Below are 27,780 nucleotides of genomic sequence, written 5' to 3' on the forward strand. Positions count from 1 at the left end.
TTCCGCAACATTCGTCGCAGTGTTTTGTTTATTTCAGGGATTAGATTAGACATTTGATTTCCCGGCAGAATTTAAACGTAGTCACGTGCGTTTGTAGGTCACGTGTTGCCAGCCACGAAGAGCGCCATCTCTGTGCGCTTCTGTGCACCGTTAAGCGGGTCCATTTTACCGACACTCGGGATGATTGGTTTGAGTACAAGGTAAACCGCTCCCTTCATTGATCCAGAAACAGAAGTTTGAAAATCGAGGTTACGAGGACAATTCAGAGGATTCACATCAAGTAATCTCTCCGTAGAAATTCCAAAGGATAGCCCATCCAGGATTTTTAGTATATCACATCGCCCGGGTTTACGACTAATAAATTACGAATAATAATTTGTCCGTTTGTAGGACAATTCGCTAGATTCAAGGAGAAAGCGCATCTTCGTCGCAAGATACGGATCTAGGATGGGAGATGCATCAGCCGGTGGATTAGTTAAAATTTAATTCGACGGAATAAATATTTTAAAGGAACGCCAACACAATGTAACAACATTTAGTGTATTTTATATCAACAAAGCATATATTTCACAGTTTTGACAATGGCCACGTCGATTCGCGGCAAGCCCAGTGTACATGTATACATGTATATATATATCTATATATATATATACGTATAAATTAAAAAACGAGTCGATTGTTAATATCCAACACGATCAATTCGATAAAGAAACTCGAACAAGTTTCTCCCAGTAGAAACGACACGTCCTTAAATCCAACTGCATGGGTGTTACGACAAGCTCGGTTAAACGTAGCTTCGGGAAATGCAAATATAAATGTAGTTATAAATTCACGCGTATTAGCGATAAAATGAAATACCGTTAATGTCTAGTCTCCCGGAAAAATGTCGACTCGGTATTCGAATGAGTAAGCGGGTCGAATTTTTTCGTTGTACATCGTACGAGCGTTCATCCATGCGCGGGTGTTGTATAAATCACATGTGCAAAGGAACTATCATCAATGCGTACAAGATATGTAAATAAATATCGCAATTTGTTAATTAGTCGGCGATCGCTCACGGGGCGAGGGGAATTTGCATCTACTCAAAATTTGATCCTAACCGGATAAGTGGAGATTTTCACAAGGGATTATCAACGGGAAACAATGAGTTTCACTGCGTTTCTCTGCAGCGTTGTAATACACGTGTTGGTGATAAAAAGCGCTAGATTTGGTTAGATTTATTCCCCTAGGGAATGCCAGCTTATTATTCCAAAACATACGGAATGAAATTCGGAAGAGTCCCCTTAAGGGGACTTTCAGCTTGTGAAGTTCATTTCAATCGAAGTGAGTTTAAAAGCGAATGAAAATTCATCGGAATTATTCGCTTATGATATATTCCATGTACTTGATTTTAATTCACGTTGTACGGAGAACTTATGACAAAAAATATGTTCAAATGATTAAAAATGCTGAGAATTTCTGATTCTTTTTCACGGTTCATGTGATTCTAGGGAAATGAATTCTAGGGAAGTGGTTTACGAAACTAGAGAAGATCATTTAAGGACCGATGGGATAGTTTTTCGATTAAAAAGAAATTCAGACTCTAATAACGGAAAGTGAATAGATAGTAACTTTCCACTGATTTATGCGCTTCAGTTTCTGGTAAATTTTGAAGAAAAACTTTCCCACAGAAATCCATGGCATCTCAAATAATCTCTTTCGATTTTCATAACCGCCTTATGAAAGAACCTCGTGAGCGATTATTTCCTTAAACTAATTGTTCTCTTTCAAACTCACTTCATCGAAAGGCACTTAACCCCTTCAGGCCGCGAGGGTATTTCACCGAAATTCGTAAATAATGTCTCTTTTTAATAAACGATACAGCCTGTATACATTAAATGCACATAATACACGTCGCATTACCCTGGGAGTCCCGGGCCACGTAAATCGGTCTAAAATAGTAGGAGTCGGAAATTTACAACGACACATTTTATTCAGGTCAATTCTCGACACTTCCTTCTCTCAGGGGATAATATATATATATATAAATACTCCACGACACGCTTTTGGCGTAATAAGCGGACATCCTTACGGAAGATAAACAACGGTAGAACATTTATCGAGACACGTATACCCGGAAAGGAGTATTTAGCACAGGTTAAAAAACAAAAAGAGAGAGAGAGGGAGAGAGAATAAAATTAAAGGAAGAATCGCTAATGCGGGCAAGAAATGTCGCACACCTACTCAGACGGGATTCTTTTTTAATGAATTTTCCACCGGGCCTTCCGGGCCGGGATTTTATAAGGAGTAAAAGGAGTAAAAATTCACCATTCGAAATCCTGATCGCTAAATATATATGTATACATATATATATATATCTCTTCCTCCTCGGTGCACTTCTCTACGTATCACTGTCTTATCAATGAGATGGATGATCTCAGAACGACTTACCCGGTGCTCGTGGAAGATTACCTCGGACCTTTTCTTCGACTCTAGAAGAGTTCGACACTACCTTCCGAGCAATCTAACCCGAGCACCGAGGAATTTAAAGAAAGAGTGAGAAAAGGTAACTAAAGACTACGAACGAGGACTTACGTAAGTGAAAAATAGGAAAAAAGGACCACTGAATACGAAGACGCAAATGGCTTTTAAAACGCGTTACACATAATTAAGTTGGTGCCTACTGTTAGACCTATGTGTACGTAAAGTCTATGCTTAAAGCTTTACCTAGTTATACACTTACGTCTAACGCTATTATACCTATAGGTACACACGTAGCGAGGGTACAACTATGATTGTAGGGAGGTCGCGCGAGTACGCGCATTTCACGTTGACCTTCTCTGCACTTGTGTAACATAATCTCAGACGGAAGGTGAGGAAGAGAGAGAGAGAACGGTGGTTAACGGGTTAGAAAAGGGCCGGAAGAAGCGGGACATGAAGTCAAATCAAAAGTTCCAGGGCCAAGAATCATTCAATTACGAAAAGAAAAACAGAGAAACAATTCCCGACGCTCCGATTCCGATAACTACGAGCGTGAGTCGTAGCTCAACAATAAATATCGTTTTCCGCCTTAACAATGCTTGTTATAGAAAAATGTTTCCAACAAAAGTTATTCCGCGTGTTATTCTGTGCAACTTTTGTATGAGAGGTATTTCTCTAAAATCACTGGGGAAGGAGATTTCGTCAAATTTTCCCGGGCACTTCCCAGGGGGTACTCGAGTGTACGTAAAGAAACTTGGCAGAGTTTCGAGCCAAATACATTTTGAGCGAGGATGTAGGTACATTACAAGGTTATCGTTTTCCCCGCAATATTCATAGCTATCAACGCCAAGGATGATGGACGATCATCGAATCTTTGTTTCTTTGACTTCCTCGATCTTCCACCCGGCACGTCTACTTGTACGTTATCGCGCGCGTCTCTCTCCTCCCCTCTTCCTCGAATCAGGGTGAACACGGTGATAAGTGGTAATGAGTATCCTAACAGGGATATGGTAACCATAGTAAACAGCCACTCGTCTTATACCCTACGACCTAAACGTTAATCAACGTAATTCCGCGGCGATTCCCCCGCACTGGTGCTCTGTCCGCGCGACAATTACGCGGCAGGCACTTTGTCTCTATCTCTACCGCATCGTCCTCCTGAAAAAATAGGAAATAGTATCTTCTTTTTTTTTTTCTTATTTTTTTTTTCTCGCAGGCCAGAAGGCACTTGAAACTCCCCTGTCAAATCCAGCCCTCCAGCTCGTCTCGTTACTCCAACGCCGTCTCGCGATAACGCGTATCTACCTACATACATCTCGTTTCGATCGCCGCTAAAGAAGGGTCTTGAAGACGATACCGACATTGCAGTTTCTCACTATTCGACGAAACTGGCTTACCAAACTATCTAAGAGCAGATCTTTCCTTTACGAGGACCTTTGCCACCCTACAAACCCTTTGATCGGTTTTGTGCAATCGTTTGAAAAGAATTATTGAAAAAACTGTAATGTCGGTAATCGTGGTGTAGGGTTTATTTCTAACCCTTTAGTCAGATGGATCTTGACGAGAAGAGACCAAAAAAGGGAACTACCACTTATGTTAGGGCACTGTGAGGCGTTAGATAGTGTTTTTAGTACAGGTATAATTAATTTAATACATGTGGCTTGTTATGTAGGGTATCCGCAAAGTTTTTCGAGGAAAGGAAAGAGAAGAAGAGGCGGAACTAGGATGTGCTACAAGTGTGCTAGAATTTAATACAGAATAAGGTGCCACATCGAAATTTCGATTTTTCGACTTTGACTTGGCGAAACTCGAGATTTTTGGAAATCCGAGGTCGCCATCTTGCGTCTGAATTAGGTTATCACCCGGTTATTTCTGTTCGACTTTTCGATCTCTTCTCAGGAAGATCCCTCGGGAGGGAAATGAAAGTGTTGAAAAAGTCTATCGAGATCTCGCGAATTGCTGCTTGGCAAACTGCGGCGCAGCAACTGTTGCTCTTGTCGGTGTTGCTCCACGCCGCGGTTTAAATACACAAGTTCGTCACCCAGAGTGGCCACTAAAATTAGTACTAACGGTAACAATAGTAGGGTGTGACGGCGTTTTTATAAATAGGGTATCTATCTACCATACAGGTCGGTAACCGAGGAAGGAGCTGCAGTAGCAGCAATAGTAGCGATAGTAGCGATAGTTGGGGGCGATTTCTTTAGCTGGGGCACCGATGACCACGTTTGCACCGAAATCATCTTCCACGGCCAATACGTAACATTAATATAATTTGTAAAATAAAATAACAATTAGAATTCCGGGACATTTTGTAAACGACTTAATCGCACATGGCAAATCACGACACATTTGCCGGTTTTACGATACCGAATTTAAATACCAAAGATTGCACGAAAGAAAGATTCAAAGTCTAAGCAGATAAAAATCGACATTTCAAGTCCCGTAGTATATTCAAGTCATTTTTTTTTTACCTCTGAATACGTCGAATAAAGTCGTACACTGGGAGACATCAATGCCCTCCCATCCTGCACAGACGATGTCGTATCTGTAGGGGAGGCATTCATGTCCGCCATTGTACTCATCAGGAAAAAGCTTTTAAGTTCGAAAGATGGAATCAGATTCAGGATGTTAGAATCCGGCCTGGGGTCGTGGGTCATAATTTTACCTATAGGGACTTTCCCTATAGGGACCTTTCCCTTTAGGGACTACCACGTGCGTTTCGCTGTCACGTGACTGATGTGTTCGAGTAACAAAAGCTTTTGGACAAAAATTGTACACTTCGACAATACCTGGGTCGCGGGTCGTGATTAAGTCAATGGGCGCGAACGTGGTCGGTGTCGGCGATATAGTGGGATCGGTTCTAGTAACAGCGATAGTAGGTACAGACACTGGTAGGCGATAACGAGAGTTCACAAAGGTAGACACGAGGTGCATCCCTATCCACTAGAAGTAATAGTGCAGAGGCGGCCTTATTTGGAGCATAGTTGGCGGGATTAAAACGACACGTAGTGCGGCTTCCTGACAGGGATTACAACCACCGCCTTCGCCTCGTCGTCTCGGCACTGATATGTCACGAATAGTTGATACAGTGGTCCATACATCTCACAGCAAACGATATGACAAAAGCTACAACCCGCGCATTCACGGCCTCTCGGGCGTTCCGCGAGCTAACTCCCCTAATAAAAGCGCCCTTTACGAGAGAATGAAATATTGAGGACACCAAATTCACGTTGAAATTCCCGATGATCACCAGGCATTGAGATCCATCCTTCTAAGTTATTACCCTAATCTATTTATCCTTATGTACAGCATTTTCAGTAGTCAGCTAATTGCAAGCGCGCGGAGGTCCTTCGCACGAGTGCCGCCCTTAATTCTGCGTAGGAGCTGTTTTTCACGGGAAGACTAATCATCTAAATATTGCTGATCGTTGCTGGCTCTTGCTCTAAGGTATCAGAGATAGGTGCGATTAAACCTTTTAACCGTGGGTGATATCTCGCGATGCTGTCGTTTAATCGCTGTTCCGGATTCCTGGAGAACACAGCCGATCTATCCGTCTTCCAGGGAACTCGTTGCTCCACGCACCCTGATCATCGATCGAACCCAAAGGCGACCAGGATATCGCCCCTCCTTCCAGAATTTCAGTGCCCTCGATACCGTTTCTCCGCAACCTTTCCACGCAATTCCTAAAGGAACGACTCCGCTCCTACGAGGAGGTACCGCCGAAGGTGTGACAAAAACCTTGAAAACTCGTCGAAAATAACCATTTCTCTGTGAATTCGGTACCTTCGTTCACCAATCCCCGTAGGAGGGCCTCATGGAAGCACCATCAATGGCGCCGATCCTTCGAAAACCGGGAAAGTCATCGGCATCGTCACCTTCCGGCGCGATCAATGGTACCTCCGGGGGACGGAGCGTTCGATTCCTTACATTCCCTAGATATCGCGTTTACCCTTAAAAATGGTCCTAAAACATCCACACATGTTTGTTTGTTTTTTCTCCGTTCAAGCTTTCGCCCTCCATGCATCCTCGAAGGTAATGCCCGATCACCCTGGATGGTTCTCCTCCGACCGATCTAGGGGATAGGTCGGGGGAGAGGTCCTCGAATCTGGACCAAAATAGGTTTTCTGGACAAGAGACGCGGCGCAAAGGTAAGCTGCACTCCGAGCTAGGTCGCCGAAGGAACCGGCGATGTTACTCGGCGATGTTACTCGTCGACGAGGGTCCCCGGGTGAACGGAGGCTCAGAAGGGTAGGCTCGCGACGAACATGGTCTCGATCAGGGGCGGCGCCGGGACCAGATCCTCCAGCTTCAGGTAGAAGATCCTCTGGAGACCCTGGACGGAGAGACTCCTCAGCTCTGGGAGCTTCCCCAGCAGGTGCGACAGGTAGTGGGCTTTCCTCTGGGCCTCGGCGTTGTACGTCACGTGGTCCCTCAGCGAGGCGATGATCTTCATCTGTAGCTGCTCCACTCGATGGGGTTCCCGAAGACCGTGCCTCTCTGTTGGTTAATTGGAGGATTAATTCATGAAATAACAGGGATTTTAAGGTGAAGTGACACACCACCTCAAATCAGTCGATTCGAACGAGACACTTTTTTCTTAAGGATATTGGATAGAACCGTCCGAAACTTTGACACGTGACTCGTGAGCACCTAGGAATTGTCCCGACACTTTCAAAATTTGGATTTTTAAAAAAGATCTTTTAACTTAGCCCATACTAGAACCAAAATCACGGTTTCTTTTTTGTGAAAAATGAAATTTCACGAACATCGCGTTCTTCCTTAGGGCCTCTCCATGATCACGTGCTGAAATTTCAAAAGATTCGGTGCATCCAGTTTGGAGAAAAGTTTTATTAATGTTTTGACGTTTTATATATGTAGAATGAGGCTCATGAGGCTTTCATATGGCCTTAAGGTGATTCTATATATCTATTCTGAAGGTCATTCTATATATATAACGTCAAGATATTTATAATACTTTTCTCCAAGCGGGGTGCGCCAAATGATTTGAAACTTCAACATGTGATTATGAAGGCTCTAAGGAAGAACGCGATGTTCGTGAAATTACCCTTTTTTACAAAAAGATATCATGTTGGTTCCAGTCTGGGATAAATATAGAAAATTTTTCTTTGAAAAATTAAATTTCACGAGTATCGCGTTCTTCCTTAGGGCCTTCATAATCGCAATAAAAGATAATACAAAATGGAACAACCAATTTTATAAATGCTTTGACGTTTTATATGTATAGAATGAGCTTTTCATAATAGCTTAAACTGCTGGATTAAACAGCTTATTCCATTTTGTATTATCTTTCACTGTAATTATGAAGGCTCTAAGGAAGAGCGCAATGTTCGGGAAATTTCCCTTTTTCACAAAAAGATGTGATATTGGTTTCAGTCTGGAATAAATATAAAAAATATTTCTTTGAAAAATGAAATTTCACGAGCATCGCGTTCTTCCTTAGGGCCTTCATAATCAGAATGAAAGACAATACAAAATGGATTAAGCAGTTTTATAAATGCTTTGACGTTTTATGTGTATCGAATGAGCCTTTCATAAAAGCTTAAACTGTTGGATTAAACTACTTATTCCATTTTGTATTATCTTTCTCGGTTTGTAACGGATCAAGATGGGAGAAGGTGGAAGGTGAACCAACCAGTGACCAGGGTGAGCGCGCAGAGGCAGGCGAAGGCGCTTATGTCAACGTCGAGGACATGAAGAGCCTGACAGAAGTCGAAGATTCCGTGGAGCCAATCGCCAAAGCTCCGTTGACACTGGGATCTGGCTAGGACGACGCCGTTGCAGAAGGTGAGCCTCGTGTCGTTGGCCCTGGTGCGGTAGGCTAGCCTCAGGACGAACAACTCAAGGCTGGCTGACTGGAAGAGCAGCTCCTAGAAATAAAAAAAGCTCCGATTAACTTCAAATCCCTAAACATCATACTATATTAGACTATTCCACATGTTATTACGGACTTTACCGTCTTCTTTAATGGAGAACATTACGGACTTTCCCGTCCTCTTTGACGGTAAAATTCCCGACTTCATATTGAACAACCTAAGATCATCTCCAGATAGAAATGATGATCATTATAGAACGAGGAAATAGATTTAGAATTTGCAGACGCCATTTGCAGCATGAAATCTCTGCAAGGTATGCACACGCATACTACACAAATAAATTAGAAGAAAAATTCCCGGTGAATTTGTCATAAATGGTCGTAGCAGTATATTTACCGCGTACTCGAGTCATATGCCAGTTATGCCATAACCAGCAGTTATGAGCTGAAAATTAATGGAAAATTTAACGGGAGCTATAACGTCGTTCCGTGGCATTAATTTGCGGACATTGTATGAAGTTAGTTAAAGCTACAAATCTGAGTTAATATGACGTTGCTCCATGTTTTCGTTTCCATCACGCCATGGCTCAAATATCAGCTACGGAGGCTGCAATTGTTTATCGGCAATGCGTGAGATAAATTTAGCTGTACATATGCGTACGAACATTGAGGCATTGCATGTACTTAACTTTGTTTCATATTTAAGTACTTTTGGTTCGTCATTGTGTCCTGCAGATATGAGGTGCAAATGAGGACTCATAAGCGACACCCTCATGACTCATTTGATAGGAGGCAAATTTGACGCTAATTTTGCATTGCTCTTTTGCATCACTTTTGTCTCTCTGGGTCTCCTTTCGCTATCTTTCAGATCCGTACCTCGAAGAAAGGGAAAGCGACCGATGCACTTCTAGTTGATAGTGGAAACAATTGGTATCGGATCGGCTACCTAGTGGAGTATCTTCGAGACAAGAACCCGGCTAAGTGGAAGTCCTCGGGGTGGTCGATGACGGTAAAGGCAAGGTAGGAACGGAAGAGCGTGCCGGAACTATAAGTTATCGTGTGCGTGACTCGGAGCGACTCTTCCGCGAGGTGTTTCAATAGCCTCGGCAGACCCGGGCCGAGTGTCAGAACTGACCTTTTATAAAATGCACACTAGATCGATAACGAATAGCATTGCCTAGGGATCCCGCCAGTCCGGACGAAGACCAACGCGAATCCGAAATCGTAGAAAAGAGCGAAAACGTCATCGTCATCGAACAACGATCGAACAAGACCATGACCAACGAACGGCGATTCATGAGTGCGTTTGGGCTGGCAGCTAATTTCCTATTTGATCTGGATAATTTTCGAAATTATCGATCATTTATAAAATGAGATCGATAATGAATAGCATTGCCTAGGGATCTCGCAAGTCCAGGCGAAGACCAACGCGAATCCGAAATCGTAGAAAAGAGCGAAATCGTCATTGTCATCGAGCAACGATCAAACAAGACTATGACCAACGAACGGCGATTCACTAGTGCGTTTGGGCTGGCTGCTAATTTCCTATTTGATCTGGATAATTTTCGAAATTATCGATCATTTATGAAATACACCCGAGATCGTTAAAGAATTAAAAAATTTTGCATTCATCTCGGATAAGAACTAAGAAAGGATCTTTTTTTTCGAAAGATGATATTTCACGGACAGCGCGTTCTTCCTTGCAGCCTGCGTAATCACGTGTCAAAGTTTCCGATAATTCGGTGCACCCAGTTTGGAGAAAAGTTTTATAAATATTTTTACTTTTTGTTATGTATATGTCACACTTTCATATCACCTTAAGTTTCTTAATGAGTTCTTCACCAGAATATCTTTCTATTTTAAATTTTGCATTATTTTCCACATTTTGACGAGAGTTTAAGCGTCTTGCACGAGGTAAAAGTGTTCTATTCGGGAAATGTGGGCGACACAGTCGACCTTAATTCCGACCTGGTCCTCTCTCGTGAGGTCACCTTAATATCATCCTATTTTAAATTTTGTATTATTTTCCACATTTTTAAGGGAGTTCAGATGTCTTATACGAGGTAAAAGTGTTCTATTCGGGAAATGTGGGCGACACAGTCGACCTTAATTCCGACCTGGTCCTCTCTCGTGAGGTCACCTTAATATCTTTCTATTTTAAATTATGCATTATTTTCCACATTTTGACGAGAGTTTAGGTGTTCTATTCGGGAAGTGTGGGCGACTCAGCCGAGCTTGATACCCACCTGGTCCTCTCTCGTGAGGTCCGAAAAGCCAGGAATCTTGTCGGCGAAGTTGCGGATCACGTCGACCGAGCTCGTCAGGAGGTTGTAGAACTGTTGTATCTTCTCTGCCTCGGTGACGGGCGGGTCGTTGGGACCTGCTTCTCGGTACTGGGAGTAGTCCAGGTTCGCCAGGTCGGGCGTCGTGTCCACGTGGGCTCTGACCAGGGCGGTGATCAGGGAGACGGGTGGACTCGGAGGGGACTCCTGGGGCGACTTGGGCTTCGAAGGAAGTCTCCCGCGGCGGCCCTTTAAGGAATCCGTCCGAACGACCTGAAAACCAGCGGAATTCCTTATCCTGCACTGTCCCGATGATCGGCACCGAATGCGCCGTACTTAACGATAAAACGAATAATCAAGGGAACAACCATCAACAATGTTTCCTGTCGACCCGTTTCATGGACAAAGACCCCAAGTCTAACAAGGAAACATTCCCAAGTGTCCGCCGCGGATCTTATTGATATTCACATGTTAAAGAACATAAAAATCTAAGAGACACGTGGTTTTTTTGATCTGCAATGGTCCACATTTAGCGAGATTTACCTCCTTGACCATGCCGACCATCAGGCACTTTTGAAAGCGGCAGAACTGGCAGCGGTTCCGACGTCTCTTGTCGACGGGGCAGGCCTTCTCCGCGAGGCAGACGTACTTCGAGCCCTTCTGCACGGTCCTCTTGAAGAAGCCCTTGCAGCCCTCACAAGTCCTCACCCCGTAATGCTGGCAAGCGGCGGTGTCGCCGCAAACGGCACACAGTTGGCTCGGACTGGGAGGTGCTCGCTCTCCGTTGCTGGAACAGGGCGAGCCCACGGAGCTGGAGGAACCACCACCTCGCGGCTTCGGCGACTCGTTGCTGCTGTTCTCAGAAAGGAAAAAGAAGATCAAACCACGCGTCCACCCACCAAGCATTCTATGTTACAGCTACATATCACTGGAATAGCATGATATATAAGGACGACCTGGAGGAATCACCGCCCCTCGGGTTCGGCGACTCGTTGCTGCTGTTCCCCGAGGGAAATAAGAAAATTACACCATACACCTATGTCATAGATACATAACACTGGAATAACATGATGTGTAACGACGACCTGGAGGAATCACCCTCGGCTTCGGCGACTTGTTGCTGCTGTTCTCAGAAAGGAAAAAAAAAATCAAACCACGCGTCCACCCACCAAGCACCCTATGTTACAGCTACATAACACTGGAATAACATGATATATAAGGATGACCTGGAGGAATCACCGCCCCTCGGCTTCGGCGACTCGTTGCTGCTGTTCCCCGAGAGAAATAAGGAAATTAAACCACACATCCAGCCACGAAGCACCCTATGTTACAGTTACATAACACTGAAATTATTACCGTTCGGTAACATTGTTACAAACTTGTTGGCATTGCAGTTATATAATATTAACATAACATGTAACATGTTACCGAGATGTTCACGTTACATTATCCGTCTTATAACAGTGTTATATAGCTGCGGAAGAAATGGTAGTACAAATCTTACTTATATAGTACATGTAGGTATGTTACGTAAAATGTTACAAACGTTATGTAACGGTTGTATTATTATTACGTAACCGTGTTTATGTCATTATCGAGACAATTTGCGTAATCTTTTTTGTTAGCGCGTTATTTCGAAGTAACACCGCAAATACAGCACCAAAAGTTAGTCGGTAATGTAACGTCAGTCGGCATTCGATAACCAGTAAGTCAGCAATTAGAGTAACGCAAATCGTCAGGAAAACGGCAAGAAAGATTGCCAGAAGAGGACAACATTCTTGAAACGACCTAACACTTATCATGCTCCAAGTAAGCATTCCTCCCTGGGAGCCCTTTACATCAACTTTACAATTTCTGGATGAAGTCAGGAACCCATCAGCCCCATTTCCATCCAGCAACGCGACATTAACCATCCTCCTCTGACTTGATACAAAACCCACCACCATAACAGCAGCAACAGAAACAAACCTCGTGGACTCGGATCGCTGAAGCGGCAGAGAGGCGCGCCTCGACCGGGCGTTGCTGGCGGCGTTGCTGGGTGCGATGCCAGGAACGGGCTGATGATGATCCGCCTGGGGTGGACTGAGGACCGTGTTCGAAGGAACGGGGTTGATGCCAGCGATGCTGGGGGGTCCGTAGACCATGGACAGGGTGGAGTATGGCGAGCCTTGCTGACTCGCAGGAACTGAGGCCATTGCTGGAGCTGGGGGTGGTGGTGGCGGTGGCGGTGGAGGTGGTGGAGGTGGCGGTGGAGGCGGCGGTGGCGGCGTCGGAACGGCCCCAGCAGGTTGGGGGGTGATGAGGGCCACCGTCGTTACCGGTCCGCTCTCAGGCGAGAAGTAATCCTGCCTGTGGTGTTGCTGTTGCTGGTGGTGGTGATGGTTGTGGTGGTGGTGGTGCGCATGGTGCAGCTGGTGGTGGGTCGGCCGCTGCGGAGGCTGCTGGCGACGTTGCTGGTCCTGCTGATCCTGGTGCTGCTGATCCTGCTCTTGGAGTCGCGGATTCTGTTGCTGGTGGTGTTGCTGGGGGTGCTGCGCCTGGTGGTGGTGCTGGTACGGCAGAGCCGGGGAGAACTCCGTTGGGTAGAGGGCTCCGCACGTGTAGACCGAATCGTAGCTGTCCTCGTCCATCTTGAGCCCTAGTCCAACGATGTCCTGCCGCGAGTATCGCTGGACCGTGTACGTCTCCTGGAAGCTGGGGAGCGGCGTTGGACTGCAATGGATGCATATATTGTTCTCTCTCTGGCTCGCGGAGCAACGGCGCTTGGCATTGGCCATTGCTTGGGTATCGACTGAGATTACCAAGGACGTGGAGGAGCATGTATCCTGGGAAGCTCTTTTCGAAATCTCTTAACATTTCTATCTCATTGAAAGATCCCGAAATTGACCTCCCATTTGGGAACTTGTGAATTTGCAAAATTCAGACGCTGGAATTTACTGACTTTAGGCGTTAAATGGAACTCGATCGATACCCTGGTAAAAATATTCATAAAATTCATGAACCTTTTAGTACGTAAGGTTGTAATAAAATCATGTGTTTGATGTTTCAGATGTTGTTTAGTATATGTTTATGGTAAATCTATTTAGAAATTTATAATTTTCTAACATCATGATCATATACTTTTATGAAACTGTGTGTGAAAATCAATACCCAATTTTATGTTAAATTTATAAAATGTGCTATAGATTTATGACACACGCATATGTTTATAAGGTGTATCAATAAAATGTTATAAACTTAATATAACATTTATGAATGAAACTTTAAGAAGAGTGTTATAAAATGACAATGTTCTTTTCAACAGTGTACCTCTGATTTTGATACAGTGGACCAGAAGTACCTACCTAAGGGAATCGGTTTGCACGTCTCCCGGAAGCGGCGGGTGTTGCTGATGAGGAGGTTGCTGGGAATGGACCGACTCGATCCCAGCCGAAATCGCTCCTTGGGGGTTGCCCAGTTGAATTTCCGGAAAGGGGTCCAGCTCGTCCGGCAGACTTCCGGCATCTGTCGGTTCCGAATACGGCACCGTCAGCAGATCCGCTAGGGTACTACATCCGAAAGGGCTCTGAAATTAGAGTAAGTTCCACTTTTATCATATGTATGAATTGATAACATCGACATCAGCAATGAAACGTATTTTTCACTCTGAAATTAGAGTAAGTTCCACTTTTATCATACGTATGAATCGATAACATCGACATCAGCAATGAAACGTATTTCTCAGATTGCGGTATCGTTAACAGATCCGCTAAGGTACTATATTCGAAAGGGCTCTGAAATTAGAGCAAGTTCCACTTTTATCATACGTATGAGTCGACAACATCGACATCAGCAATTAAATGTATTTTCCAGATTGCGGTATCGTTAACAGATCTGTTACGGTACTGCATTCGAAGGGGTTCTAAAATTAGGGTAATGTCCATATTTAATATTTGCATGTATCGTTAACGTTGAGATTAGGAATCAAATTTATTATTTCTAGAACACCAATCATCTGTCTGTCACCATAGGTCATCTGTTAGAAACAAAAATATAGTATCCTCGTATGTTGGCTTCCTGGGTTAGGAAATTGAATCACGTTCAATAGTGCGCTGAATTATCGATCTGCATTCCTGCATTAAGGTGATATGAAAGGGTCATTCTATACGCATGAAACGTCAATATATTTATAAAACTTTTCTCCAAACTGGATGCACTTAATAATTTGAAACTTGAGCACGCAAATGATTCGGTGCACCCAATTTGGAGAAAAGTTTTATAAATATCTTCACGTTTTGATATGTATATAGAATGACCCCTTCATATCACCTTAAGGGTCGAAAACTAGTGAAAATGTAAAAGTCGGTGAGAAAGGGAGAAGGGGAGAAATCAAGGTAAAAATATAAAATGATAAATCCAAAAAGGGCACGAGCACAATGTTCTTCCTTAGGGCTTTCAAATGATTCGGTGCACCCAATTTGGAGAAAAGTTTTATAAATATCTTCACGTTTTGATGTGTATAAAGAATGACCCTTTCATATCACCTTAAGGGCTGAAAACTAGTGAAAATTTAAAAGTCAACAAGAAAGGGAGAAGGGGAGAAATCAAGGTAAAAACATAAAATGATAAATCCAAAAAGGGCACGAGCACAATATTCTTCCTTAGGGCTTTCAAATGATTCGGTACACCCAATTTGGAGAAAAGTTTTATAAATATCTTCACGTTTTGATATGTATATAGAATGACCCTTTGATATCACCTTAAGGGTCGAAAACTAGTGAAAATTTAAAAGTCAACAAGAAAGGGAGAAGGGGAGAAATCAAGGTAAAAATATAAAATGATAAAGCCAAAAAGAGAGCAGCTCTCGGCGAAAGGGGCCCAGAGGAGATGCCAAGGTAGCGACACGACGGGAGGGAAGGAAGGTGGATAATCAATTTGCAGCGTCGGTTCCGCTTGTGGCTGACATTTTGTTTATTGCTCCCTGGGGAAGCAGCGCCACTCTCGTTGCTTCCTCCGCAATTTCAGGCCCGGCGTTAACAGCCGTAACCGCCGCCTCCTGAAGCTTCATTGATCCTGTTGTTCAGCCTGTGCATTTTCGTCCTTTTATCGCGGCGATATATATGTGTACATGTTTCATAAGGATGTACATAAAGATGTATATGCAACAAATACGTACACACGTATATTGAGCCATTGATGATCGTACACCTTCCCTCCTACACAGCCGATGGAAAATGGGTCTTCTAAAAAACCTTCTATCCCTCGCATACGTACAACAATTATTATAATATTGCCATTAGTTGAAACGTATTATGCAATTCTATTGCAAAACAAACAATTATTTTAAATATCACCGATAACTGAAACACAGGGTGCAAGTTTATTGAAACTGAACAATTGTTTTTTTTTTACACTGTTATTAATTAAAATATAATATACAAATCTGTTAAAATTAAGTAATGATTCTTTTTAAACGTCCCTATTAATTGGAACATATAACACAAAACTAATGAAATTAAACGATCACTCCTTTTAAACTTCGTTACTAATTGTAACACCTCTAAATCTATTGAAAATAAACAATTACTCTTAAATGTCGTTATTAACTGGATCACATTATTCGAAAGTATTGAAATTAAACGTTGATTCTTTTTAAACATCGCTATTAATCGAAGCGTATTCTGCAAATGTATTGGAAATAAACAATGATTTCTTTAAAAGTCACTATTAATTGAAACATATACAAAACTATTGGGAGTAAACAATTAATCTTTTTAAATGTTGCCGATAACTAAATCATATTACCCAATTCTATTTAAAATCTCATTATGAATCTTAATAAACATCACTAATAACTGAAACATTATATAGATTTATTAAAATTAGATAACAGAAGATACCGTCTGTAATGAAGTAAATCTGGAATGGAGCCCGCTAAAAATGTGTTTCCAAGGTTTGGGAATATATAGGTATAATCGGCTCGATAAAGGGCGGTAACGGTCCGGGTGCCGATGAATTAATAATCGGCGGTTCTGACATCCTTTCCCCGGATCAATTAGCCAGCCGAAAATAACGGATCGAATTAGGGACGACGTCGGATCGACGAGCGAGGTCCGGGCTCGAAACTTTGACTCCAGTGAAATCATAGTTGAAACTATAGTTTCTCACGCCTTTATGCACGAGGCGGCTTTATTAGCCTGCGGGAAGGAATTAAACGTTCCAACGGAGAGGCGGCCGAAGAGGTCTCGCGAGACGGGGCAAAATGGTTCCCGGAAGGCGCGGGTTCCACTTTGGTCTCGAGCTCATCCCGTGGCTTGTGTTTCTCGAATGATCGTCACAGACGTTGCAATGCATACGTCATGCATCATTTGAAGTATTATGTGCCTACTTTCCAACCCTCGAGGTTGCGGAGGGGTTGGGCTCAAAGTGGAACGTTCGGATTTTCGGGTCAACGGTTCTTAAGGTGAAATGAAACACCTCGAGAGACTTGATCGACGTCGGTAAAAAAAGGTTTTTCTAAATACCTACGTCGCCGACGTTCGTTTTCATTTCGACAGCCGTGTCGAATTATATTGACTATTGTACTAAATGGCATACTCCATCTGTCGTTTTCGTGCGATAATTATAAAGAAATTGAAGTAAAACTCCAGAAATCCTCTGGATTCATGCTTTCTGGGGCCCTAATTGACTGCAGAGGGATCCCCTGCACCATCTGTGATTTCCAGGTCAATTAAATTTTCACTCCGAGACCTCGGATTACCATCGTTTTCGCTTACAAGCGCATACAACACTTCTTTTGCCTTTATCCCGTTCAAATTCGAGTTTATCAATTACCAGAGTGTTCTAAATTGTCGTGGAATTGTCCTGACCCTTTCGTTTCTCATATCAGAGCCTTCTATAATTGTATATTGATCGAAATATGAGAGCTCGACGCCATGTTGGTTTTGGTCTAAGTTAAAAAATTCTTTTAAATATTCAAATTTTGAAAGTGTCAGGATAATTCCTAGGTGCTGACGAGTCATGTGTCAAAGTTTCGGACAATCCAATACCCTTAAAAAAGAGTGTTGTATTTGAATCGACTGACTTGAGGGGGGTTTCACTTCACCTTAAGATAGCCTTGGCTCTCTCGTCTCTTCTCTGTAGCCTGTGGTTCCGGAATTTTTGATAGATTTCTGGAGTTCGCCCGGGGATTATTCTGACTTTCACCAATTTTAATCCCTTTCGAATGAAATTAAGTATAGAAAAAAGTGTTTAAAACGCGGCTGTACTGTCATGAGGTCGTACCGTCTTTTTTTTTTCTTCCTAAGTACCGTTTATGAAATATAGATCTGCATCAGAGGTGTCCAACCTTTTGGCTTGTCTGGGCCGTATTGAGTGTGCAGGAATCGTCTTGGGTCGCATATAATACGTGTAGTTAATTTATGTATTCGTATAGTTAATTTCTTTTTTTTTTTGTATTTCCTTGCCAAGATGAAAAAGCTCACTCAGGGAGACGGAGTGAACCTTACACTATGCCCTTCTGTCCACAATGTTCCCTTCTCGCCTACTCAATCCACGTTCGCACACCGCGCAATTGGGTCATGAAATATGTCAATAAAAATCGCGTAATATTGTTAAAAGTTTAAAATCTTATGGCGACGTATTACCACCTGTTCATCCTGGGTGAAAAGTTTACTTCTCAGGCGAAAAAGTCTTAACGGCAGTTTAAATGTTTCTTGCTAAAGAAACTTTGTAGCTCCTGCCAAATTGATTTTATAGGAATCATCGATGTTGCGAATCAACGATTCGATGGCAAGGTAGTATGAAATAGAAATGAGTCTGTAAAAAGACAAAATCAGTCTCAAGCATTGACAAATGTCTATGTAAGTTGTATGATGGTTTTTCTGCAAAGGGTTGTACTTAATTTAAACAACTTAATACTTTATATAAAAAGTGAATAATAATGACTAGATATTGTTTTGTTGTTAATGCGAGAATCAGTTTTCCGGTGACTGTCAGGTTTGAGGGAAAATATGGGACGCGTGGTAAGTCTGTCAAATTCTAATTCGGTACAAGAATATTACGAATTCTTTCAAAGTCGCTTTTTGAAATAAATCAACTTTTCATCCCAAGACGTTTGTTTACATTCAGATACTCTTATGGAAATGGATAAAGAGAGCTTGATGAAGTTAAGCTCAAGAAAAGTGAGCATCATTTGGAGTATTCGTACAACGTACACTGTTAAAAAAATTCATAAAATTCATACACTTTTAGTACATAAGGTTGCAGTAAAATTATAAATTTGATGTCTTAAAAGTGAACTAGTATACATTTGTTGCAAACTTCAAAATAAATTTACAATCTTATAACGTGATGTCATAATTTTCTATTTCTTTTTCTAATTTTATAAGTTCTTAATTTTATGACACTATTTCATAATCTTGTAAATGCATCTTCTAAAATTATTACTTTTTTTAATAATTTTATTACACACGGATATCCTGCAATTATGATACATATATCATAAAATTACCAATATCCTTCATAATTTTATTACATACGTGTGTACTAAATTTATGACACATGTTATATATTTTATTTGAAACTGTTATAGAATTAGTATACCATGTCTGAATAAAACTGCCATCAAAAATGTTATAAAATTCACAGAATTCTTTTCAACAGTGTATATTGTATTAAGTTCACAAACCCTATAACTTATTATCTTCACAGTAGGAATGAAAGATCTATTTCAGACAAGAGTTTTCTATTTCCCAGAAAATTATTTCTGCCCCCAGTTCCACCTCGAATTGGACATCTCTGATTACTTCTTCCGCCACTTTCCGTAGTTCACGTAGAGTGGCGCTACGGTCGCGCGAGACTTTCGCTGGCGGTTTCTCACGCCTTCTCAGCCTTATCGTACACATCGGGAACGTCTAAAAAATAGTAAAAAAATGTGGAAAAAAATTGGGAAGGATTCCGACTAACTTCGGGATCCACGGAGAACCACTGGGCTGCGATGGGAAGTCTATAATAGAAAGTTTCGAGAATGTAAAACAGGTGAAAAGATGGTCGAACGGACCAACCTGGGTCTGCAGCAAAAGCATGCTTGAGGCAACGGTAAAGGCGGTGGCCGTCGTGGTGGTCGCCTGATTGTTGCAGGGAAGAGGAGAGTCGGATATGGATGCCGGTCGTTGCCGTTGCTGGTGCGATTGCTGGTGCTGCTGATGCTGATGATGAGGTTGATCGATCTCCGTCCGAGAGATCGCTCTATTCAGAGTGCCGTTTGCGTGCTCGGATTCGGCGCTCGGCGAGTGCAGTTGCCCTAAAAAACCAGAAATTAACCGTTCCATCATTCTTGTCGGTGATAAATTATATTAAGTTTGCCGTAAATGGCATATCAGAATGTCCCAAGATGATCGGATGTGCCCGCGAGATGGCTTTAGTATCCCGACAAAATTGAGACAGTCTAAATCCGTATATCGGTGGACATAAAAGCTTTCCTTTCGTGCCCTGGTGCTACACCATATCTGCAGAGGGGTATGTATGTCCGCCATTGTACATACAGTGTGTCGAAAAGCAACCGAGAAATTTAAATGTCTATATTAAGGATCGGTTGCGGATCAGTGGGAAATTACTTAACGATGATTAATTGATCTCGGGTCAGTGAAATTCCCGATGCACCGAGGAAAATTAAGCCGCCGGAGGATTAAAATCCGCTTAGGTAACCACCTGAAATCAGGCGATTAACTCTTGTCACGTGTAAGTCAAAGTAATCCTCGATTAAGGATTTTAACTCGAGGGTTGGTGCAATCTATCCAAAGTATTCACAAAGGCAGCGATTTAGTCAATGTGAACGTACATAATTGTGCCAGTCATTAAGAAAGTAGACTATGTTAAAAATCAAAAAAGAAAAACTGAATATGCATTGCATACATTTAAATTGCAATAATGTACGGTTAGTTTTTAGTTTTTAAAAATGATTTAGATCACTTTTATAATTACGGGCACATATAAGGGGTTTAGGAAAGCAATCGAAATGTAGAATGAATCCGTTTAATTAGAGTTCGTAAGGTATATTGAGAGATTAAGACTAAACGTATTTATAGCGTCCATAACAGCCATTGAGAGAATCAGACATCCTAAACCAACATATACGGTATCTAGGAAAACAAAGGGAAGATTTAGTCAGCTTAAACTTATATATTCAGAGACTAGGAAAACAACCGAAGAACTTTGCACATCCTGAACCTGTACCGTGTCTACGAAAATAATGGAAAGCGCTTATACATGTTGGACTTGTACAGGGACGAACATAAATGTCTTCCATGTCATATAACACCACCATATTCAGAGAAAAGGCGTAACGTAAACAGTTCATAAAGCTTAAACCAATACATAAAATGTTTACTGGGAAGATAATGTGAAAAGTTGATACAGCTTGCACGTACAATGTTTACTCGGAAATTCCTTTATTTAAAAGGACACGCATTAGCGGTAATTTCACGCATAACGCGTAAAAAACTTCGTACAAAAGTTTTAACTTCGTGCGTAACACTTATTCCTTATTGGTCTTTAGGTTGGTCTTCTTTCCCCTAAGAGACAACTCGGGCCGTTAACATTTTTTTTTTTTCGTATTATGTTTACACTTTGTTTGATATTTCTTTATTTAATGGCAAGCAATATTAAACTCTAAATTATTGCAGGTGTATAATTGGGGTTAATCATTTTGGTCCTTGCATAACGTTTGAACTTTTACTTCGAGAAATCACTCTGAAGCTGAAAATTATTTTGTAACGCGTGGAGTTAAAGAGCTTAAATCTGTACACACGGCATTTACACAGAAAATAACGTACAAACTTGATAGAGCTCAAACAACGTTTACCGATAAAATGGAAGAACTTAAACCCGTACATATTCAATGTTTACTAGGAAAACAATGTAAAAAGTTAATATATAGTGCCTGCATATACGACGTACATACAATATTTACTCGTAAAATAACATAAAAAGTTGATAGAGCCTATACACAGGCCGTTTACCGAGAAAGTAAGGTAAAAAGTAGTCAGAGCCTAAACCTGTACATACAGCATTCACGCAGAGACCAACATACAAACTTGATAGAGCACAAACAACGTTTACCGATAAAATGGAACAACCTAAACGCGTCCATATTCAATGTTCACTTAAAAAATGAGGTGAAACTTTGCCAGAGTTTAAATCCGTACATACAATGTTTACTAAGAAAATAATGTAAAAAGTTGATAGAGCCTATACACAGGCCGTTTACCGAGAAAGTAAGGTAAAAAGTAGCCAGAGCCTAAACCTGTACATACAGTGTCTACGGTACCGCGGATGAGCGCCGTCCATAGCGATCATCTCCGCTCGGCCGAGAGGCGGCAGGAAGAGGTCTAGACCGCGGCCTACGAACCGAGGCCCGAGACGAGATTTTCGGCAACCTTCACTTTTACGGGCTGCCCTCCGGGGCCGGCGGCCGGCGAAGGCCGCACTTTCACCGGGACGCTTCCTCTCGGCGGAGGCCTCCGGGAGGTCCCGCGGGTGGCGGCGCGTACCTCTCGACGGCTGCGACCTCGCAGACTGGCGACACCTCGGTCGGGCGAGGCCGTCTATATAGCGGCCGGTTGCACCCCGAGCTCCCAGGGGAGACATGAAATCATTGGCATTTAAGATACTACTCCCCGGTACGCTGCCATAATACGCCCCGTCCTACCCCCCGCACTTTGTACCGCCGAACGGCGTGGGTATGTCGCGCGCCGCGACGCCCTCGCCCACCCCCCGCCGTCCTTATTAACGGGGCTATTATTATACCGCCCCGATGGCGATTATGAGACACCGTCGAAATCTTTGCGAGCCCCGCGACCATTGCGGGGACTTTCAAACTCGTTTTTGGTACGCTTCGGTGGAATCGGTGTACCTAGGAGAAGGGAGGTTAAGTTCCGTTCTGTTACCGCGATGGCGTTTTCCAGCACCTATTTTGGCCTGCAGTGTCCGTTAGGACACCTTAGTCAAATCAAACTGTTACGCCGTTTTGGGTGTTATTTCTTTGTTTCGCATTCGAGTTTGTCTTCTTTATGGGTTGTAAGAGCATGAGGAGATGGTAGCTATCCACCCCGGTTGTTTCTTTGGGTGGCGACGCGGCGTTACCAGAACGTCTCCCGCGAGCTTTGTTTTTCTGCAGGTCTTAAGGTGAAGTGAAACACGTCGAGGAACTTGATCGACGTCGATAAAGAAGATTTTTCTAAATGCCTACGTTGCCGAAGTTCATTTTTATATTAACATCTGTGTCAAATTATATTGGGTTTTGTACCAAATGGCATACTCCACCTGTCGTTTTCGTACAATAAATATCAAGAAATCAAAGTAAATCTCCAGAAATCCTCTGAATTTATGCTTTCTGGGGCCCTAATTGACTGCAGAGGGACCCCCTGCGCCATCTGTGATTTCCAGGTCAATTAAATTTTCACTCCGAGACCTCGTATTCCCATCGTTTTGGCATAGAAGCGCATACAACACTTTTTTTGCCTTTATCCCGTTCAAATGCGAGTTTATCGATTACCAGAGTGTTTTAAATTGTTGTAAAATTCTCCTTTCTCATATCGGAGCCTTCGATAATTGTATATTGATCGAAATATGAGAGTTCGACGCCATTTTGGTTCTGGTTTGGGCTGAGTTAAAAAATTTATTCCAGAATCCAAATTTTAAATGTGTCAGGACAATTCTTAGACGATCAGGAGTGATGTGTCAGTTTCGGACAATTTGGTCTAATACCCTTAAAAAAAAAGTGTTGTATTCAAATCGACTGATTTGAAGGGGGTTTCACTTCACCTTAATATGTTGTTACATTGTTTCGTTCGTTGTCTTGGGTGTGGTTATTTTAATGCACTGGTTTTTATCGCGGAAGTATTTCATTTAAAACCAATGTTAGTTTATGCAACGAGTTTTTCACGACACCCCCGGAGATCGCAACGCCGGACGTCTTGTCGCCATCGCGGGAGAATCGCCGGGAGAATCAAAGTGAGGTTAGGTCGGGTCGCGGCATCATCGCCAAGGTGCCGTAGACGAGGGATGCATCGAGCCCGCGCGCTGATCCGACCATGGAAGGCGGTGGAGCCGAAATATACCCTAGTAGCACAAAATATTTGTCCTATATTTTCTATATATTTAACGAATATCGTACATTTTGTAAATATTTACCAGACATTTGAAATATTTGCAAGAGGTTTACTTTAGAATATTATCCCTATAATATTTATATAATATTACCTCCATGTGTATTCATAATATTTTTCTACCAGATATACAAAACATTTCATTTCATTTTAATACAAGTATTTTTTAAATATTATCTGCCGAATACCTTATAAACGTTTTAAAAAGATTTAAAACCAAAATCACACGTTTTGCTCCCATAATGAAATAGCGGAACGGAAGTATTAGAAAAATTCCTCGTGTTTTTTGATAACAAATGAAGTGTCCGATAATAGTCGTGAAGTAAAAAATGTATGTTTATTACATGTTCATAAATTTCTATATATGTTTATGAATTATTCAAACAAAATATCATTGAGATTTGATTTGAAAACAAAATGTCATTGAGATTTTCAACAAATATTTCAGTTATTTTCAGATAATGAAATCTACAAGAAATCTTAAAAAATCTGTAGCTTGAGATATTTAGCAAAGATTATAAACAAATATTTAGAAATTATTTTATGCTACTAGGGGAGGAAATGGACGCCGTTTTATCCCGATTTATCTCTCTTTTTCCGAGAATCGATTGTGCGCGCAATGCAGCAAATCGGAAAGGGAGAGAAAGAGCCCCTTCGTTGCTCCCTTCTGTTTCCGCTGCTTTCGGGGTAATTTCAAGGAAATTATTAGATTCGTGGCACTAATCTATATACTAACTGGATAGCTGATACACGAAGTAGTATAAGGAAATCTAACGCCATGTATTGAAATTGTTCCCACTTTAGGGGTCCAAGATGTTCCGAGGTTTTTCTGATCTAGTGCCGACAGCGCCTCTCCGATGACATTTTGCAATTAAACATTATACTTTGCAAGCGGGTCTGCTAATAAGAAATAAAGCGGAATATTTTTTTTCTTAAAGCTGCATTATTAACCTTCAATTTGCAGTTTTTTTAAGTTACTTTATCTTAATTTTTCTTAAAGTTACAATTTTTTGAGTAAGGCACCGCATTTCTGCCGAGTTGCTGCATTTGTTTAAGAAAAATCCATGAAAAAATCAATTTTTCTACAACTTTATGATTGATATATCAAGTTGAAGGTTTCCAACATAAGCACGAATTTTTTCAGAATTTTTTTAGTGTATTAACAAGGAGAAAAAACGGCCGGACGTGAAAGACCCAGGTTTTCAGATGGGAGATGCCGAAAAAAAGTTTACAGACGAAGGGTTAATTACGAAACGAGCAAGCAGGAAACCGCGAGTAGCTTGAAATTCGTCTCCTCAGGCCGGGTATTGCGATACCAGAACGCCTTGAACATTGCCGACGGTCGCAGGTGTGACGAATTATTGGAATGAAATGGAAAGAGGAGATCGCCTTCAGGGGGGAGGGCGAGGATGATGTCAACCGAGGATAGGAGGCGACTTTTATTTCCATTTCGGAACGGCGCGGACATCGCGTCGGCCAAGTCGACGGCCTTGCAGCAGCGGAGATGCGTCGTTAAGATAACCGCGGAAATTGAAACCTGACCCGAAATCGCCCGTCGATGCGCTTTTCGCGCTTTCAAGGGGGTGCCTCTTCATCCCCCGTTGTTATCGCGCGATCCAATGGCGGGGTTTATCAAAGTGGCCCCAATTTAATTCCCCGAACCCTGGGAGGTGACGTCATGCCGCGCGCCATCTTGGCCGCCTCCACTCACGCCGGACAGAAAATATTGAAATCGAATTAATGAGCCGAATCGAACCGTTCGCGTGATCGACCATTTTGCGAAGGGGACGTACAGAAGCCGGCGAGGTAAAATATAGAGTTTACAGAAATGGAGAAGAGTCTGAAGGGAAGTTTCATTAGGTTAGGCGTCTTTTGTCTTAACTTTTCCGGAAGTTCTCATCGCTCGATTATAGAATGCCGATAGGGCGGTTTCACTTTACCTTAACAAGACCCGAATGACTCTCCGCCGCGGGAATTTGTCAAAATTTTAGTTTTTCACATTTTTCCGAAAACAGCGAACGAAAGTGGTTGAAATGTTTACACGCAAGTATTCCTATCAAAATGACCGCGCGTCTGGTGGTAAAAATTCTCTACTCGGCGAGGTTTAGGGGATGTCAAAGTGGTATCCGAAAGATCAATCGTTCATGAAACTTCTACGAACTGGGTGTATCGAATCGTTAGAAACTTTCCAACGTGAACACGGAGACCATAAGGAAAATCCCGAGACCCATAAAATTTCATTTCTTATAAACAATTTTAGAAATATCGATAAAGAAATTTAAAAAAAATTGAAATTTCATCAGTGTCAGGACCTTCTTTCTAGCCTCCATATTTACATTGTCGAGTTTGAAAGGGTTCGGAAGATCCAGTTTGGAGAAAAGTTTCATAAACGAGAGCTCTTTGACGCCACTGTCACATCACCTTAAGGCCTGAGAAAAATTCTTTTTAACGATTTCCGCTCGAGCGAGTCACGACTTATCCGATCCAATTAAAGGTTTTTTTCTCGGATTAATTCCCGGCGTCATAAGTTTCCCGCGGAATGGTAATTTTCTGCTTTCTTGTGTTGACTAAAAAAACACAGGGGAAAAAAACGACTTCCTTTGTGCGAGGATAGGTCTGCAAAGACGGAGCGATGTAAAGCTCGAGATAAAAGGAAGAGAAAGAGAGGGCGGAGAGTGATTGGGTCGTCTCCGTTGGTTGAATGACTGGTGTCCCTGTCTATAGAGGGCAATGGTACTGGTTGTCCTTGGTGGACTACATCCGCAACTGCGCCAGTAGTGCAAAGAGCAAGGCAGGTTCAAAGTAATATCGAGTACGGCCCGACAATACATGTGTAACGAGGTATAATGCGGACTTATGCGACATAACGGAGAATTTAATCTACATATGTATGTATCTCAATTCCAAGGAATAAATATAAACGTCGTTCCATAATATCCCATCTTATATTTCCAGACAACTCAAGTAATAACAGCTAAGTGCGGGAAAAATGTAGGCGTATATTAAAATTATCTGAAAGGAGGAGGCATAATGCAGATTTATGCGACATTACGGATAATTTAATACACGTACATACATATGGTTATTTCACATGTTCGTAAGCATCAAATAATGTTCAAAGAAAATTCGCAACAAAAAAATGTATCCGCGAACTTATTGAACGATCCAATATATGTATACCAGCTGTTAAATTTTGCGTGACTGTTTCATATATATATTTATATTTTTTTTTTATCATTTCCATTGCACAGGTACTTAACAGTACTTCGTAACACAATTTTTTTGTGAACACATCTGAATATGCTACATTCGAAGGTGTTTTTTCTCAAAGGAAAGCAACAAATTGGGCATCCTTTTTAATATTATGCGATATTATAATCTGCAATTATCGGAAATAATAAAACTAATTGACATTATTGTTCATCGATAAGCTTTCTGAAGTAATAAAGTAATAAATCTACATTCCCCGCAAGTTCTTAAGGTGATATAAAAGTGTGATATGTACACGACAAAAAGTGAAAAAATTGATAAAACTTTTCTCCAAACTGGGTGCACCGAATTATCTGAAACTTTAACACGTGATTACGGAGGCCCTAAGGAATAACGCGCTGCTCGTGAAATGTCCTTTTTCGAACAAAATTTTGTACTTATCTACTTCAAATTTGTGGTGGAATGGACGGCCATTGCATCTTATGAAACTTTGCAGCACACTTTATACAATTACAATCAACGACTTTACCCCATTTCTCAACGTGTACTTCACTACATAGTGTATATTTGGCTTACATCTTCATACTCTAGTGGCCATGACAATTGCAATATCAAGAAATTATTGATATTTATAGATATGATCACTACACCTGACATAGGTCTATTAACCGTCTTGTATTTCTTCTTAAAAATACAAATAAATTTTTATATATTCGTTCCACTACAAAATCTGGTGTATTTACTCCCGGTATTTCGAAAAGAAAAATATTAATAACTATCAGAATAAATTCGTATAAATATCTCAGTTCCATAGTATTTATATACTATTACGCAATGTCATATCTTA

The 27,780-nt window shown here is 41.8% G+C and overlaps 1 protein-coding gene across 1 annotated transcript in view; it reads right to left on the reverse strand.

Moving 5' to 3' along the window:
* Positions 1-515: 515 nt before the first annotated feature.
* LOC105702551 (nuclear receptor subfamily 4 group A member 3) overlaps positions 516-27,780 on the reverse strand; it is a 54,995-nt gene continuing 27,730 nt past the window's right edge. The window contains exons 2-8 of the mRNA XM_012430200.2: positions 19,620-19,858; positions 13,920-14,140; positions 12,544-13,287; positions 11,119-11,428; positions 10,540-10,848; positions 8,114-8,348; positions 516-6,957 (exon numbers count right to left, since the gene is read on the reverse strand). Of these exons, the coding sequence (XP_012285623.2) occupies positions 6,701-6,957; positions 8,114-8,348; positions 10,540-10,848; positions 11,119-11,428; positions 12,544-13,287; positions 13,920-14,140; positions 19,620-19,858 (2,315 nt within the window). The 3' untranslated portion in view covers positions 516-6,700. The remainder of the gene's footprint in view (positions 6,958-8,113; positions 8,349-10,539; positions 10,849-11,118; positions 11,429-12,543; positions 13,288-13,919; positions 14,141-19,619; positions 19,859-27,780) is intronic.

This window comes from Orussus abietinus, unplaced genomic scaffold (genome assembly GCF_000612105.2).
Source record: "Orussus abietinus isolate OABI.00-Male unplaced genomic scaffold, Oabi_2.0 scaffold277, whole genome shotgun sequence".
NCBI classification, from domain to species: Eukaryota; Metazoa; Arthropoda; class Insecta; order Hymenoptera; family Orussidae; genus Orussus; species Orussus abietinus.